The sequence below is a fragment of the Cebidichthys violaceus genome, unplaced genomic scaffold (genome assembly GCF_023349555.1).
Source record: "Cebidichthys violaceus isolate CVI_PGR_0920_01 unplaced genomic scaffold, fCebVio1.0.p SCAF_6, whole genome shotgun sequence".
Classification (NCBI taxonomy): domain Eukaryota; kingdom Metazoa; phylum Chordata; class Actinopteri; order Perciformes; family Stichaeidae; genus Cebidichthys; species Cebidichthys violaceus.
This window is the reverse complement of record NW_027176816.1, coordinates 13,842,834-13,859,626: the sequence shown is the minus strand read 5'-3', so window position 1 is coordinate 13,859,626 and position 16,793 is coordinate 13,842,834. Positions and strand designations below refer to the sequence as shown.

General features: G+C 45.2%; 1 protein-coding gene across 3 annotated transcripts; it reads right to left on the bottom strand.

Annotated features, from left to right (window-relative positions):
- Positions 1 to 23: 23 nt before the first annotated feature.
- On the bottom strand, positions 24 to 15,723 carry asxl1 (ASXL transcriptional regulator 1). Of its 3 annotated transcripts, none has more exons than XM_068732862.1 (11): positions 15,391 to 15,723; positions 11,533 to 11,616; positions 8,709 to 8,828; positions 8,013 to 8,214; positions 6,387 to 6,556; positions 6,021 to 6,105; positions 5,445 to 5,611; positions 5,176 to 5,272; positions 4,702 to 4,807; positions 3,235 to 4,396; positions 24 to 3,141 (listed from the first exon to the last, which is right to left on the bottom strand). In XM_068732862.1, the coding sequence occupies exons 1-11, from the start codon at positions 15,445 to 15,447 to the stop codon at positions 478 to 480; spliced, it is 4,914 nt and encodes a 1,637-aa protein (XP_068588963.1). In that variant the 5' UTR covers positions 15,448 to 15,723; the 3' UTR covers positions 24 to 477. The 3 variants fall into 3 exon arrangements, with proteins under 3 accessions (XP_068588963.1, XP_068588965.1, XP_068588964.1); XM_068732864.1 differs by lacking the exon at positions 15,391 to 15,723 and adding an exon at positions 13,551 to 13,558; XM_068732863.1 differs by lacking the exons at positions 11,533 to 11,616; positions 15,391 to 15,723 and adding an exon at positions 11,083 to 11,367 and having other exon boundaries at positions 8,709 to 8,826.
- Positions 15,724 to 16,793: the final 1,070 nt, after the last annotated feature.

Here is a 16,793-nt window from a genome sequence, read left to right as displayed (position 1 = left end):
ATGAAATGAGTCAAAACACAAACCAGTGAAACAATGTAATTTACTCATTTTAATGGTTAAAAAAATACTTCTTTGCGGAAAGAGACAATAGGTCCCCGTTTGCTGAGAAAACGAGGGACCAAAACAATGACCCACCAAATGATGACTGGTGGAGCGAGATAAGATGAGGTAAATGTTTTTGAGGAAACAAAACAAAAAAGGCACAATTTACAATCAACCATGCCCAAATTCACAATAATAATAATGATAACAATATTAATAATAACAATAATAATATATAAGTACAGCTAAAAAAAAAATCTGAAAATCTGCAACAACGAAAATACAGACCACTTATATTATACAAGACAAATCTTGCCTGTCAGGCTCCTCCTGTGTGCTCTAGCCTAATCAGGCTTCTGTACACCCTGGAGCCTCCCAGTCCCGCTGCTGATACTGTACAGAGAGCAGTTCTCAAGTGACAGGGGCTCCAACATACTATCTCACCACCAGACATGACACGCACAGTTTGGAGGGCCCGATGCAATCGTCATGGCAGAAGGCACCGCAGCCTTGGCACATGATCATGGCTTTGAGGCGGCACGAGCACTTGAGCGCCACCTCCTCAGCCGTACTGTCAGTAAAGGCCTGGATACTGAGGGTGGTCTGGCTGGAGGCCAAGCGGGGGCGCAGCTGAAGCACACTGTCCGCCATGCTCCGGGAGAAACCGCCATTGTCCATCACTGACACATTGGCTGTGTAGCTTACTCCTCCAACACCACTATGCTTGGGGAACTTCCCATACAGCTGGAAGGGAAGGGCGGAGGGGGAGGAGGAGGGAGAGCCAGAGGAGTAGGTAGCTTTGCTGTGCTCCTTCTTTGCCATCCTAGCTAAAGTCATCTCCATGTTGAGGAGTCCTTCCATCGCCCCTCCGCTCAGGTAGCCGTCCACAGAGCTCCCCGGCTCCTTTTTGGTAACACTCATGGGTTTAATGGGAAACGATTTGGCAAGAGCCTGGCAAGAGGGCCGTGCACCTACTTCATTCTTTACCGTGGGTGCAGGAGACAGCTGCAGTTGGTGTGAGGGGTGGGGCTGAGTATGTGAGGGCCGCCAGTTGATCCTAACAGTAGGCACCACCTCTGTGGGACAGGGGTCTGCATGGGGGCCATTAGGCATGGTTCGGTGGGTCGGCTGCGGCATGTCTGGAGTGACCCCCTGGGAGGGCTGAGGACCATGCAAGTCTTTTATAACTGCAGACTCCACTGCGGTCTGAGAACTACGGTCTGACTTACTTCTGAAGGACGAGGAGGATGAGGAGGGTGGCAGAGAGGTGATGACCGGGACAGCCCCGGGAGCCTGCTGAGACTGATACTGCTGCGCAGCTGGGGCCTCCATCAAACAGGACACTGGGCAACCTGTTGGAGACTGGTTGTGGATCTGAGAGGCTGCACTCAGTTCTGGGCTAGGAGACTGGGCTGTGACCTCAGGCCTGTTGCGAGGCCCTGGGGTCCTTGCCATTGGTGGTCTGGGTTGGGGTCCTGGCAATCGGCTGATCTCAAGCCTGTTGGCAGAGTGTGAGAGTAGAACTTTCTCCAGGGGCAGGCTGCCCTGTAGTAGCTGAGTGACCAAAGGGTTGTTGGCCTCAACACTGGATACTGGTCTGACTGAGCTGACCAGTCTCTTTGAGGCACCTGCAGCAGCTGGGTGAGTGACAGAGGGCTTTAAACTTCCACGACACTCATCTTCAGTAGAGCTCTCTCTGGAGGCTCTACAATCATCTCCAGGCTCCATTTTGACCACAACGTTGGTGTCAATGATCCCTTGTGGGTGGGCTGTGGGGAGAGACTGGTGGTCCTGGTAATGAGGGCCACTGGGCTGAGGGTTAGGCAGGCCATTGGGAAAGCAAGGCTGAATGACAGTCTGACCTTGACGGCTAGAAACGTAAGCCTGGATGACTGGATGCTGGTTCTGAGGAGGAGGGCTGCAGATGACCAGCTGGCCGTTTCTCTTGATGCTCACTTGGGGGCACCAGTCCTGGTCAAGCTGCTGCTGCTGCTGCTCATCCTCCTGGATGTCATTCTCACAGTCTGAAGCAGTTTCCGTGGAGTCGCTATGTGTCCCAGCCTCATCGTCTTTCTCTCCCCCAGAGTCTGCATGTTGGGGAGAGGATGCGTCTGTTTGCAGTCTCTCTGCAGCTGAGTGAGAGAATACCTCGTGGGGTTCCACGTGGTAGGAACCATGCTGGATAACGCCGCCCAGCCCAGCCTCCTTCCCTTGTACCTGCTCTTTGGACTGACAGGAGCTTGCCAGTGTCTGAATAACATCCACACCCTGAGCCCCGAACCTGGGAAGGGAATCTGGGATGGAGGTTGGGGCCAGTGAGGGTTTTTTAGAACCCTGGTCAGCCATTTCTGTGAGGGCAGCAGCAGACTCAAGCACCTCAGGCTTTGGAGAGGGCGAGTCAGCTGCCTTGTCTGTGAGCCCATTGGAGGAACTCTGGACACTGGCTGACGCCGTTTCTACTTCCTCTAGAGTCTCTGACCCCCCAGTTGCTTCCTCTCGAGGAGAGCTTGTGGTCTGTGGGGGCTCCAAGGACATGGAGGTTGAGGTAGTGGACAGGGAAGGGGATGGCTCGAGCGTCAGCTCTACATTGAGAAGCTGTAGTTGTGTTCCAGACGAATTAGTGCCTGAAGACGATCCCTGCTCCTGCATCCCACCACCTCCCCTTCTTCTTCCTCCTCCTCCTCCTCCTCCTCCTCCTGCTGCTGCTGCTGCTGCTGCTGCTGCTGCTGCTCCTCCTGCTCCTGCTCCTGCTCCTGCTCCTGCTCCTGCTCGTCCTCCTCCTCCTCCTCCTCCTCCTCCTCCGGGCTCGATAGGTCCTGGATGCTCTCGCGCTCGTCGTCCATTGCTGCTATCCGGTAGCCCAGAAGCAGGCCGCAGCCTGACCCCGGCCGGCCCTGCCCCTTCGCCAGTGGCTGCAACAGCAGCAGCGGCCTCGCGCTGGGCCCGGGCTTGCTGGGCACGGGCTTTGATGTCCGCCAAGGTGCGCGCGCCCCCCGTCCCCGCCCGCCGCGAGCCCTCGCCGGGGGGCACGATCCGGGGGCAGATCTGGTAGGTGGGGTGACCTTTGACCCAGGGGGGTTTGATTCTGGACAGTTGAATCTGGGACAGAGACACAAGGACAGTGAGTTAAACTTTATCTGGACAACAACTCATTGCTGAACAGGCAAATTATTTTTGTGTACAAAGTCTTACCCGGATAGGCGGCACCTTGGGCTCCTCTGTGGTCGGCTGCGGCTTCTCTGAACGGACACTGTCAATTGTGGTACGAAAGGACTGACGGTCATCAAGCCGCGGCCTCTTTTCGGGGAAGCTGGAGAAGGCCTGAGTCTCATCTGGCCTTCTCTTCTGCTCCTTGAGCTGAGCACTGGACACAGGGGTGGTGACTGGGCTGGCTGAGGGGCTACTCTCACGGCTGCTGGTGGCGGTACCTCCTGTAATAGAGGTGACCACAGAGGCTGTGTCATCCAGTGGATCGGCAGCAACTGCGGCACTGGAGGACGCTGAGGAGGATGAGGAAGAGTCCAGGCCTGCGGCAAACGCTCCCCGTCTATCAGAAGGTGAGGAGGGTGAGGAAACAGGCGAGGAGGCTGACGAAGAAGAGGAGGAGGAGGAGGAGGAGGAAGAGGAAGAGGAAGAGGAAGAAGATGATGAGGAGGTGGATGCCAGTACAGGTGGACCGTCCTCTGGGAGCAGGCGGGCCGCTGCTTCAGGCTCTTCGTTTGCGCTGGTGGAAGCTGGGCTGGGGCTGGGAGTGGGAGGGGGAGATGGAGCGGGAGAGGGAGTTGGAGCGGGAGTTGGAGCGAGAGCGGGAGTTGGAGCGGGAGCGGGAGTTGGAGCGGGAGAGAGAGTTGGCGCAGGAGCGGGAGTTGGCGCGAGAGCTGGTGTTGGCGCGGGACTTGGAGCGGGAGTTGGAGTTGGAGCGGGAGTTGGAGTGGAGGGTGGCAATGTGACTGGCTCTGGAGTGGGAGAGGGCTTTGGCTCTATGGAGGCACTCTCAGCTGGGAGCTCCACGCCACACTCAGCCTGCAGCACCACCTCCCCTTGAACAACCGTGTTGTCGGACATGGGAGAGCCAATAGAAACTGCCGGGCTGTCCAGTGCAGCACTGGCCTCAGCTGCTTCTGCAGACTGCAGGGCTGGAGGAGTGGCCTTGCAGAGGGTCCGGCGGGCCCGCCGACGCAGGTCAGCCCGTGTGCGTCTTCTCATCCTGCCGTCTCTCCTCCGCCGACCCACGCTGCGTCTCTTGGGCGCACCAGTTGCCACCACAGCCACATCACTGTCCAGCACACTGGCTGCAACTTCACTGGCTTCACTCATGGTAAGCTTTAGAGACTCCTCTTGTGTCAGGCCAGACCTACAAGTACACAAACTACGTTTTAGTGCATTGTAGAAACACTGATTTGTCTGCATATCGCAGTAGCCTTAGGTTATACCAGAGTTGTCTAAATTACATGGAGGACAGCAAAGGAGATGGAAAAACAGTCTAAAACAAGCGGTCAAAATGAATATCTATATCATGGCTTTTCAAAGTAATACTATTGATACTAGCAGTCAACTAATACATGTTAACTTTTAAGGAACCGACCCAAATATGACAAACTAATATGGCTGTTGTGTGAATAGTGGATTCAGACTTGGATGAAATGGGTTGGCTCTTACTTTTGCCCATGGTACTCTTCAAAAAACTTTTCCTTCCACGCCTCTACCTTCTTCTCTTTCTCCATTTCCTGCCGGAAACGCACCTGCATCTCGTGGGTGAACTCACCTAAATGTGTCAAACACATGTGAAGGTTTAAAAAAGTAACTCCAAAACTGAACCTTTTGAAGTGTATAACCAGTATAATTTTTGTTAAAAACCTGATTTAGCCACCCTTCAGCTGTTAAAATAAGCAGCTGGTTTTCAGTTGCAGTAATGTTCCGGGACAGTGCTACCAGCATCAGTATAAAGACAAGACATTCATTGAATCAGATCCCTCAATGGACTGATTCACCAAAATCATGCAGAAGTGTTTGTTATTGTGTACTTCTACACTGTATGGCCTACTTCTCATTCACAACATCTTCTGAATATTAAAGCCTGGCAGAATTCTCAGATAAATGTCACAACTTGTCCATGATTGACCAAGCACGTACCCTCGGCCAGCCTTTCTTTCCAGCTCTGGGAGGCATGGGTGAAGAACTCATTGTTGAGAGCCGAGCTACTCAGTCTAGCCATGCTATCTGGTCCAATCTGCAAGAAAGTGGACACAATTCATAAATCGCAGTAAAACCATATACCAGAGGAATGGAGTAGCATATACCTCACATGCATCATATTGACCCATAAAATGACAAATTCATGTTTGGTAGTTATTGGGGTATCAAAGCTAGGGATAAACTGGAAGGACAGAAACAAAACATACCTGACGGTCCACCTCTGGCAGCAGCTGCAGTAGCTGCTGCTGCGAGTGTGTGGGGAAGGCTGAGAAGGTCCGCACGTTGATGAGGGCTCTGATGTTGGTGTTGACCAGGATGGAACCTGGTGTTTCAAAGTCTACATCCACCCCTCCCCGGCTCCTCTTCATGGGCCCTGACACAGCAAAACCACACGTTTTATTTAGCCTCTCAGCCAGAAGCTATCTGCAGGTCTATGCTGCTAAGCACAAAAGACCACACACACACACACACACACACACACACACACAGAGACAGAGAGACAGAGAGAGAGAGAGAGAGAGAGAGAGAGAGAGAGAGAGAGAGAGAGAGAGAGAGAGAGAGAGAGAGAGAGACATTTTTCTGACCAGTGTTTGGGATTTTAACAGGACATCTTGCCTTCAGATAGTGCCTTCATCTTCTCTGTATTCTTACTGCTGGTTGGGTTTATCAATTAGGATAATGTTACGGTCTGACCAGTCAGGCCTATAGGCATTCTGAATTATTGCTTTGATTACTTGTGTATTGTTAATCCAGGTGTTCTCAAGACAAAAAATGGTTCTTACCTGAGGGGACATGCTCTCCATTCACTTTAAGAGGGGTGAGGACAACACGAGGCATCATGACTGCTTTCTTCCTCTGCCTCCCTGACTGTAGCAACACAAATAGTAGGATGGAGAGGTGGACACAGTAGATCATTTTACACTCAGTATGTTAAGCAGCACTGTTTTCCTGTCCCTCTACAGATCAAGTCCAAATGCATGGCATGACAGGGACACATGGCTAATATCTTAAACTTGTCAGGAGCTACACTATTCAGATCCATGAAAACCAACATAATAACACTATAGAATTGCTCTGAAACCCTGGACTACTGAACACATTTCCACTGTAAACATGGAGCAGCTTGTGGCCTCCTGCATGGTGCTGACCTGTCTTGAGCGGCTCAGTCTGGTCTGGGTGTGTTGAGGATGTTGGTTCTGCTGTGTGTCTGTGCGTCCTTGCTGTCCTGCTGCCCTGCTGAGGCGGGTCTGGGGCTGGGTGCTGAGAGTCTGCAGTTCTGTGGAGCAGGATGCGCTGGACGAGCTCTCATCCACCGAGGCTTCAGGTCAGAGAAAAACACATTTACAACTCCACTCTGTCACACCCATATAACATTATAGGCCGTTTGTGATGTGAATGCATTGAACTTGGCATTGAATCTGTCTGCACCAGTCTAACAGAGAACCTACAACTCAATATTTATAGAATAGAGGAGTTAATGAAAGGCCATTTTTGACTATACATGTTCATGATGTTTTTGCATATACAAAATTATACAGGTACTTATGCACATTTGTTCATTCATTAAGGCCATTTTTATGCACAAATAAGTAGAAGCTGGAACAGATTTAAATGGCCAAGACGTTCAGTAAAAGAATGACCCACACTGGCATTCAAATACTATAGACATACTGAACTGATGGAAACATCAGGCTGAGCCTCCCCTTGAGTCAATTTACGGTCCAATCCTCAGCTATGATCATGAGCCCTGGGCACCAACAGAAAGAGTAAGACGGTGTAAAGACTACCTCCCCAAAATGAATACTTAAAAAAATCAATACACTTTTAGGAAATGTGCCCTCATCTTCTAACTTAACCAATCATGAGGGGTCTGTGGGCTCAGACATCCAGAGGCATGGAGCAGCAGGTGTCATAGGTTACCAGTCGGAGGATGAGGAAGCCCTCTGTTCATAATCCATGCCGCCCCATCAAGATCTGGGACACTGTAGGAATCAAGTCCTTTCTCTTAGTTACTCATGCCAGAACTAGAGTAGGCTTGAGACTGGAAGGATACCGGTTCTATCCATAGACTGTATGTAAGAAGTGGATGCAGCTATTGTGGTGTCCCCCACTGGATTGTGGACTGCGGTTTAGAAGCCTTATATTCAACATTTAGGCCATCGTCATCTGTGATTTTGGCCGTCGCCATATTTGGACTGTGGAAAAGTGTCATTGCGGTAAAGACGCCGTATACGGCTCTGGTAGAGACATGTCAATCACTGCGTAGCCCCGCCCTAAAGTATTCCCTGCTTAATGCGAGGAGACACAATCATTGTGGTATTTGACATTGTTTCATGCTGTATATTTGTCCCTGTACAAAAAACATTAAATCATTAAATATACAGAATGTGACTCTATGGTCAATAATCAGTTTGACATAATAATGGAGGTATGCTCATTCACTGCCAGCACAAGCACTGCACTGGTGTTGGTATTCTATAGAACTCTGTCCTAGTACTCTGGTACCAGAACATGATCTGAACTATTCAACCTTTGGAAAGGTGAATGCCTTTATACATTCTCTCCATATGGGTCTCTGCCGGTAAACATGTGAGGCTACATGTAGTTCACCAGTGACATGAAATACCAGTAGGGTTTCTCCATGGGTCTGGGAAACAAATCCAATGGATTTGAACCCTAATAGCTGAGTGTTTCATTGCATGTCTTGGTGCGACTACCACACCGTAATGGAAAAACTCTATTAGAGAGGCATCTTGTTTGTTGTGTAGTATTACCGTCATTGTCTCCACTGGCAGCAGCGGTGGTCTCAGTGGAGTCGCAGCTTTCCTGCTCAGCGGCCTCGGTAGGGCCGACAGAGGCCATCACCGTGCCTGCTGCAGGTGTGCTGCTGCTGGAAGCTGGGGCGGCGGTGCTGCTGGCCGGCTCAGCTGGAGTCTCAGACTCTGATGTTGTCTTTGTCCACTGGAGGGCGTTCTTCTACAGAGTGTGAAGAAAAACAATGTTCTCTGAATGTGTGATGCGCATCAGACGGATTTCTCCTATCAATTGATTTTTGTGGTCATGCATCAAGTATACAAAACAATAAGCAATTGAACAGATTTGGACCCTGTGGTGTATTTATCCCTACAAGCAATTACAGCCACCCATCAATACTGGCTTCCTTTGGTGTCCATACCGTCACTGTGAACAAACTCGTTAGCAATAGATTACCTGACTAGTGCTACAAAAAACAACTGCGATAACTGTTTGTCTGCACAGGAGTTTCGTGAACTAGAGCATCTCATCAATAAGTTGGTCAGCAGGTGGACTTCACAAGAAAAATATATTCACTGTGGAACTTGTGTACTATATTGAGTAACTGTCACATATTTTTTCCAAATGCAACTTTTTGGATACAACTGCCACCCATTATGATGGTAATATAGAGTGACAAAAAAGCGCTGAGAAAGAAGAGGATCGTGTTTGTGTACCTTGAGAGTGAACAGGCTCATCCGTCCAGGCAGCTTGAAGAAGATGCTGTTCTTGACTCGGTCTCCCCTCACCTGGGAGTGGAGCATGGTGACCAGGCACGCCAAGGGTGCTGTACCACTGCACACACAGTTACAATTCATGTGACTGGACACAATGGACATAAAGCCACATTCAGATCTGAAGACGTCTGCATTACAATAAAGCTTGCAATAACAGTCCTTCTCTGTGAAATCACTGAAAGCTAATGTTGGGCGATATGACCATACACTGCACACCGTGGAAGATATTAACATCTCAACTGTCAAGAGGTTTTGCCACAGCGTTTCTACTGTGGTATCCATCCTTCAAATAATTATGGTTGTATTAGTAATTTTTGGCCAAATCCTTAAAACAGACTGATGGCAATATTGGATTTTTACATCAATGTGATTTTGTTTTTGCTATGTATTGCTGAGCACTCTCTGCTTATAGATAGATAGATAGATGACATGCAACATAATGATACAACAACACTAAACATTAACATACAAACTTGTATGTTACTGTAAATACTCAAATATCATACAATAATGTCGAACTACTAATAACACCAGTGGAGGAACATAGAGCCAGGCTCCTTCTTAGAATATCCTTTTAAAATGACATGCCCTTGCCTGAATGTCTTTTCTCTTTGAAATTTTATCACGGTCCAATTGGAATTCAATTCTGTGAATGGATGAAACATGGACTGTACTCGTATAGCGCTTTTCTAGTAGTAGTAGTGTAACGGATCATGAAACACACGGTTCAGATCGTGTCACGGATCACAAATCTGATCGGCACAAAAGAAAAAACGGCGCAAATATAACTTTTAGAGATCATTGATCATGTTTGTTGCCGCTGATACTAATTGATCATTGATGATCCATATTGGCAGATACAGATCCCTTTGTTGTTTGATTATAGCAGCTGGTCTACAAGGATCCAGAATATTTATTTCTTTATGCCACCGTCCCAAAAATACATTCAACCACTCTGAAGTCTGTAAACCTTCAACTATTCCAAATGTTATCCTTTTACTTTGTTAAAATAGTTTATAGTGTTTTTTCTTCTTCATAGAAACAATTAAAATGATATGGAAATAACAGCTGCTGTTGCAGGTCCACTCACTTTGCAAAACAAGTCTAGCAGTTCTGTGTCTGTGATCATTTTATACAATTTAATAACCAAAATGTGAATGAGTAAGTGGGGAAATGATAACAGTATTTACCCTGTGGTGTTATCAGTGTAACATTTGACATTTTCTATATTCGAATTTTACAATATAACCTATTGATTTGATTATAGATGTCACCAGCTGTAGCTAACCAATGTTACAGTCGCCACCTGAAAAACCACAAAATTGAACTTGAAACTACTTGAAAGTACTTTGATTGCGGTGTGCTTCTTTTTGTCTTGAACAGTAAAATTGCCTCTCTGTATGGTTTTGCTATTTGAAAACACAGAAAGGGTTTTTGCAATTAAATGCAACAAACAGAACCTTTGCTAAGGTAAATGTTGATTGATTCACTTTTTTGTTTGATACCAGACCTGATTATTATGTTGGGAAAGTTAAAATGAATTTGCATATTGCGTAAAATGAAAATAGGCCGAGCACATGAGGAACTGTGTGCCCTCAAAATGACTGACAGAGTGCCCCTACCCCCGAATAATGAGAGAAACTTTAAATCAGGACCCACGGCAAACATTTTATCTATCTATTCTATCTAGTAAAACTGCATATGGCTGCAATTGGGTGCATTTGACTGGAGTACCCCAAGACATTGGTATTTCAAATTATTCTTTAAAAAGCATAAATTAAAACAGAAACAGAAAATGATGATATAAAGTCATTAGGAACTTTGGACTGACAAAGTCATGAAAATTTGGAATGATAGAATAAAGCACCAGTGAGATATGTTTTAATTGTGTATTGTATTACTTACATTGCCAGGCCATAATGTAATGCATGCTTTTGCTCCATGTTAGCGCATGGAGTGCATGCGAGTGTGCCCCACTGGTTAGCTTAGGCCGACGCTCTGCTCTACTTTGTCAGCACTTTCACCATAGTTAGAGCTGTTAGCATTGTTAGCTGTGAGACGCCTGCCATGTTGAGAGCCAATCATAGTGCACCCATTCTCAGATCTTGCACCTTTACGGTGAAACAGTGACCGTGACATTTTCCAGAATTACAGTATTGGGCACATTGTGTTTGGCTTTACCATGAAAGCACACTGTGCCAAGCGCAAGCATAGGCCTTAGAGATAAAGAAAACATGAAAAACAGGACAAGTGCTTGGTTACAGAAAAGAAGTTATTAATATAAGTAATAAAGATCTCGGATCCTCCAACCTACCTCCTGTTTAGGCCAGCAGCAGGACAGGTGGTCCAGTCCATGTCAGAGGAAATAAAAAACATCAGTTTCAGTTACACACACACACACACACACACACACACACACACACACACACACACACACACACACACGTTCGGTTGATGCGTGTGCTGTGTGATCAGTTCACTGACTGCTTAAAAGACTAGACAAATACAAAAGATAATCAAAACATTTTTATATTTGATAATCAAATGCAATGATCCACTCTGGATTAAATGATGGACAAAAAGCCACAGTGTCACTGTGCTGGGCTTATAGTTCTACACTTAACGTACAGCTCTGCCACATAAAACTCCTAGCATTAGTTACAGCAGTCAGGTTGAAGAGAACAGCTTGTTTCCTAACAGTTGATACCACTTCAACAGCAGCAGCTGACACTACTACAGTGTCTGTGTGTGTCTGTGTGTCTGACCGCATTTCCTTCAGCCCCTTGGTCTGGATGACGTGAAGGATTTGTTTGGGAGTCATGGGTGCATCCGAGAAGTTCTCCAAAACCTGAAAAAATATCCACATTTATTTTTTACCGCAGACTGACGAATACTTCTGCACTGCCAAGAAAAAAAACATGAACATGACAAATCAAGATCTATCTAGAGCAAAGTGCCTCTGCTGAGGCACCTCAATTTCTCCTAGTGATTTAACACAATAGTGTAGTAGACTAACATCTTGGCTAGTCTTTGCAGCAGTTTGCTCATACTAACATTATCAGAAGCAGGTGCAAGTCAGAGAGATTCACAATTCTGATTAGAGCCCAGCTGATACGGAGTATTTGTTGAGGTTGATACGAATATTGATATTTGAAAGTAAGAAAATGTATACACACTTCTAAAAGCATTTATAAGTACATTTAAGAAGTAAATGAACTTGACTGAAAATGATATCAGCACATGAACATTAAAGTAATTTGTAATAATTAGAATAACATGTCGTCCAGGATTCATCTTTTTGTATTCATCCTTCATTTACCTGAACTCTTTTGTTTCAGCCCATTTCATGCGAGTAAAAGGAAAATCTTTTCCACTATTCATGTCAACAGATTGAATGCCAATTCAAAAAGGTTTTGTTACAGACTGGGAGCCACATAAGCAAACCATGATAGTGATGAGCTAAAAATTGTCTGATAATATCCACCCGGCCGTTCCAGGCACAGCAACAGCTATTTATTTTTATCCATATCAGGTCATGTCATGTTTAAAGGGACAGTGTGTAGGATTTAGTGACACCTAGCTGGGAGGTTGAAGACTACAATCAACTGAACACCCTATGCTCACACCTAATTTTCCAAGCTGGTCTGAGAACTGAAGTGGCCTTCAGGTAACGCCACAATGTGAACCGCTCTCTGGAGATCACTGTTTGGTTCTTCTGTTCTGTAGAAACATAGTGGACTCTGAAGAGAACCTGCTTCCTATGTCAATATGAAGGGCTCATTCTAAGCTAATGAAAACACAATGGCTCTTAGTTCCAAATAATTGTACACAAGTGAAAATATAGTTCTGAATATTATATTCCATTTCGTGTAACAAAGCAGATAAGCTGAATATTGGGGGTCAGTAAAAATGTTATTTCACACTATGATGGTTAATGTTAAACTGTGTCATTAATCCACGCGAGGGGGGATCCGTACGGATCATGGATCGACAATGGTCCGTTACACCACTATTTTCTAGTCTTCCGACCACTCAAAGCACTTTAACATTACATTCACACGCTGAATGGATATTGATGACATTGTGGTCATATGGAGAGGTAATAGAGAAGAGCGGGCTGATTTTCTGAAATATACAAATTCTACAACTACTATCTTTGTTTCACTATGCAACAGCAGGAAACTGAAATACCCTTTCTAGACTAAGCTTCTACAAGGGAAACAACGGTATCATTGAGGCTAAAATCTATCTCAAACCCTTGAGCAAAAACTCCCTTCTAAAAGCCGACAGAAATCACCCAAAACAGATCATCTACAATGCTGCAATTGGCCAATTGTTGAGTGTCTAGAAACTTGCCGAGTTCCAGTCTAATGCTGTTAAATGAAAGAGCGTTTTCATACATACACCACAGCAGATAAGGAATCCCGGTTAGACAAGGCAAAAACATTAACATTACTGTAAACATTACCATGCCGTCAAAAATGATCTATCTCTAAATAATAACAGCTCAGAGTCTCAGTTCCCATAATCTTAGAGACAGACACTAGAAACCCACCTAACACTGTGCCCTGGCTTTCTAATCAACCTACAGCCCTTTTCCACTGCGACCACATATACGTACAATGATCTAAGCATTCATTCTCGACATCCTTGTACTGGTAAAAAGTACACCTACACAATACATTAGACACTTGGCACATGCTGAAATGTCGCTGTAAACTGCAATATGCACACAAAACATTATGCTATTGCTCAACATTATGCACGGCTAGTCAGACTCACCCGATGTAGACTGCGGGCACCCTGGGCTTGGCTCTGCCCAAGACAATTGCGATTGGTTAAAATAAATACAAACCAGAGCTTTTTTTTTTTTACCTCTATAGCAGAATGCTAATAGATGCAGACAAACCATTGTCCAGCACTGACACGGCGTTGTAGAGATGGGTCTGGCTATGCAACTATGTACAGGATAACCAGGGCTCCACAGCTTCATATTGGATTCAACACAGTGGAGCCATTTGGTCTAAAGTGAATTTGTCATGTTTCCTCTAATTTATTACACTTGATGGATGCAGTACATGTAGTTTTTTGTACTTCAATCTTTGTAATTTTAAGATACGTCTGTGTTCTTTTGTTTCTGATGTGACCATAGTGCACAGGGAGGTATTTGGCTGTGACAACACCCAGCTGCATCATAGTGAGAGGTGAACTAATGTTCTGCCCACCCTATTTTGCTAAATGAGGGGCAAAGAACACCAAAATCTAATTTCAATATAACCACTAACCACAGGCTCAGTAATAAAGACTTGGTCACTAAAAAGTAGTCACTATACGCTTCATAAAAGCAGAATATGTGGCAGAGCTTTTGTATTGAATTGCACATAAGATTGTATTGGTGTACCTAATGAAGTAGCCTGGAGTGTATATGGTAAGCAGCAGCTATGAGACCACTACGGGGAATATGAACATGGACCATGAAACCGAATCCTTCCCATGTACTTCATCCGCAGTCACTATAAAATAGGGATGTGCTTTAAAAATACCCAACTACCTCTTTAATTGACTTTCTAAACAAGAGGAGTGAATATAACTCATTCCGTGGTATACAGCACCTTCATGGTTTGAAATGCATGTAACAGCTAAGAGACAGTGGATGTGGTTCTCTTCTATACCAGCTGTAGTAGTAGAAAGCCAGGGCCTATCCGGCCAAAACAGACCCAAGTAGCTAGTGAACCCATCGCCCTCACACTGGGTATCAACACTAAACATACTTGACCATTATTTTACACAATCTTAAATGTACTTCTCCAACAAGTAGCCAACTGCCCAGATTGTCAATGTGCTTTCAAATAATTTAGTATATATTTAGCGATAAGTTTTGAAAATAACCCCACCAGCTTGCTAGTGGTTAGCGTTTGTCTTCAACTATTTCATGTGACAGCACCGCTTTCATAGATATCCAATTGCTTTCTTGCGAATTTTCCTTCGGAGCCCGGTTGATTTATTCTTTTATTTCCCTGCAGCAACCCGTGCCAATCTGTATTCACAATACAGCTGAGTTAGCTAGTGTTTAACGTTAGCTGTTAGCTTTGCTAACGGTAGCATGCATTATGGTCAGCATAATCATATAACGCTAATAGCGATAATTGCCAAGTTAGCTGTTCCGGTAATGTTACAAGCTTAACAAGGTCACGTTTTATTGACTGGTTTGTTTACATGAAGTGCATAAACTTATCGCGTATCGTCAGATGCTCAAGTTGCTCAGACGGTAATTAGCGTTGGGCTAGCTAGCCTGCTGCCTAGCAAACAAAGAGCTCAAAACAGGAGAGGTGGATGTTAGCGTGCTAGCCAGCGTTAGCATGTTGCGTTACGTAGCTCTTTATGTCAGCAGTCAGAAAGACATGCAGCACATGTAAAATGTACCCCCAGTTACATGTAATACAAACATAACCTGCCTGCTGGCTGGGCTAGCATTGCTAATAGCTAACATAGCTGATTTTACAGCAGGATACAAATAGTGGTCGTGAGAAGAATGAACACAACACACTTGCATCCATCACTTCACATCAATCAATACATAATTTACATGCAGCTAGTTAAATGATCAAAATAGACCGTTTACCATGCGAGCTGCCTCAGCCCAGGTCCGCTCCTTCTTTCTCTTTTGTTTGTCCTTCATTTCCTCTGCGCTGGTGTCTGCGGCTATCCTGCTGTGTGTCTACGAAGCAACCTCAATGCGATGGCGGTTTAGCTGCTTAGCAAAATGGCTAACTACGTTCTAGGTTAACTGTGTAGACCCAGAACAAGGCGTTCCTTTTACCTCGGGACGATGCTATGGTGTCTGCTGGTCTCTGATAATTCTCGCTAGTGTGTCTAGTGCCTCGTCTAAACTAGCTCAACACACATCGCCTCTCTGTAGCACAGAAGCAGTGTGAGTGCAGGGCTGGTGCTGCTGCAGGACAAGCCTCTTTGGAATGCAACAACCAGGTCAAAGGTCAAACACTCCGCAGGAATGCAACAAAACAACGGCCAACCCTCCGCATGCAAATAATACTGTACATTTGAACAGATGCTCCTTACACATAATCATTTTATAATTTTGAAGATTGAGCCCTCCATCACCCAGCACACACATATTATACATAAACCACATACTGTATAACAATAGAGTCCATCTGTTAGAACACCAACATGTGTGATTCGTAATAATGTAAAAACTAATACAGAGCTTAAGCTGACTGACCCCTGGATCTACTTTCTTTCTGTGTGAAGCTGTTTACCAGTGGATGATATGAGACAACAGCAAAATTGTGGAAAATAAACACACCTAGCAGCCGCAACACATTCAATACAATGACATATAGCCATTATAAGTCATTAATAATGTAGCAAACATGCAGGCCTTTTTTAGTCAAGTAGGACAAAGATTTCCAACAAGGCTGTTACATGGGGATTGAATAGACCCTATATGAATGTGAAACATTAACACAATAATAGGCTATCAATGTATTTTTTACTTAATAACTTAACTTAAATTAAAATAACTTAAATTGCTTTATTGCTTTCACACAATATTTAATACAAACTAGGGCTTGGTGATGTGTTGAGATGAATGTGATGACCGAGAGATGACTGGTGACAAAATTAAATCTTAGACCCTTCTGTTGGTACTGAGCAAACTCTATCTGTTGATGAAGGTTCTGAGATGTGTTTGAATGCTAGCTATTTCCATCAAGAATGAACTTTCATACTCAATAAGAAATACATTTCATGTTGCATCTGAGGTCAACTGATCCTTTAACAAAGGGAATCCATCAACACACAGGATGGAGCTAGTTCATATAGCTGAACACCATTACTCAGTTGATTGGTTAGATAGACAAAGAATCATTCTGCAATTTGATGACATCACCTTGGCCTTTGGGAAATTGAGATGGGTATTTTTTTTTAAATATGAACCCTGCCTTTGCCCGATATCAGCTGGGATCGGCTCGCATGTGCATACCTATTTATCTACATAGATTT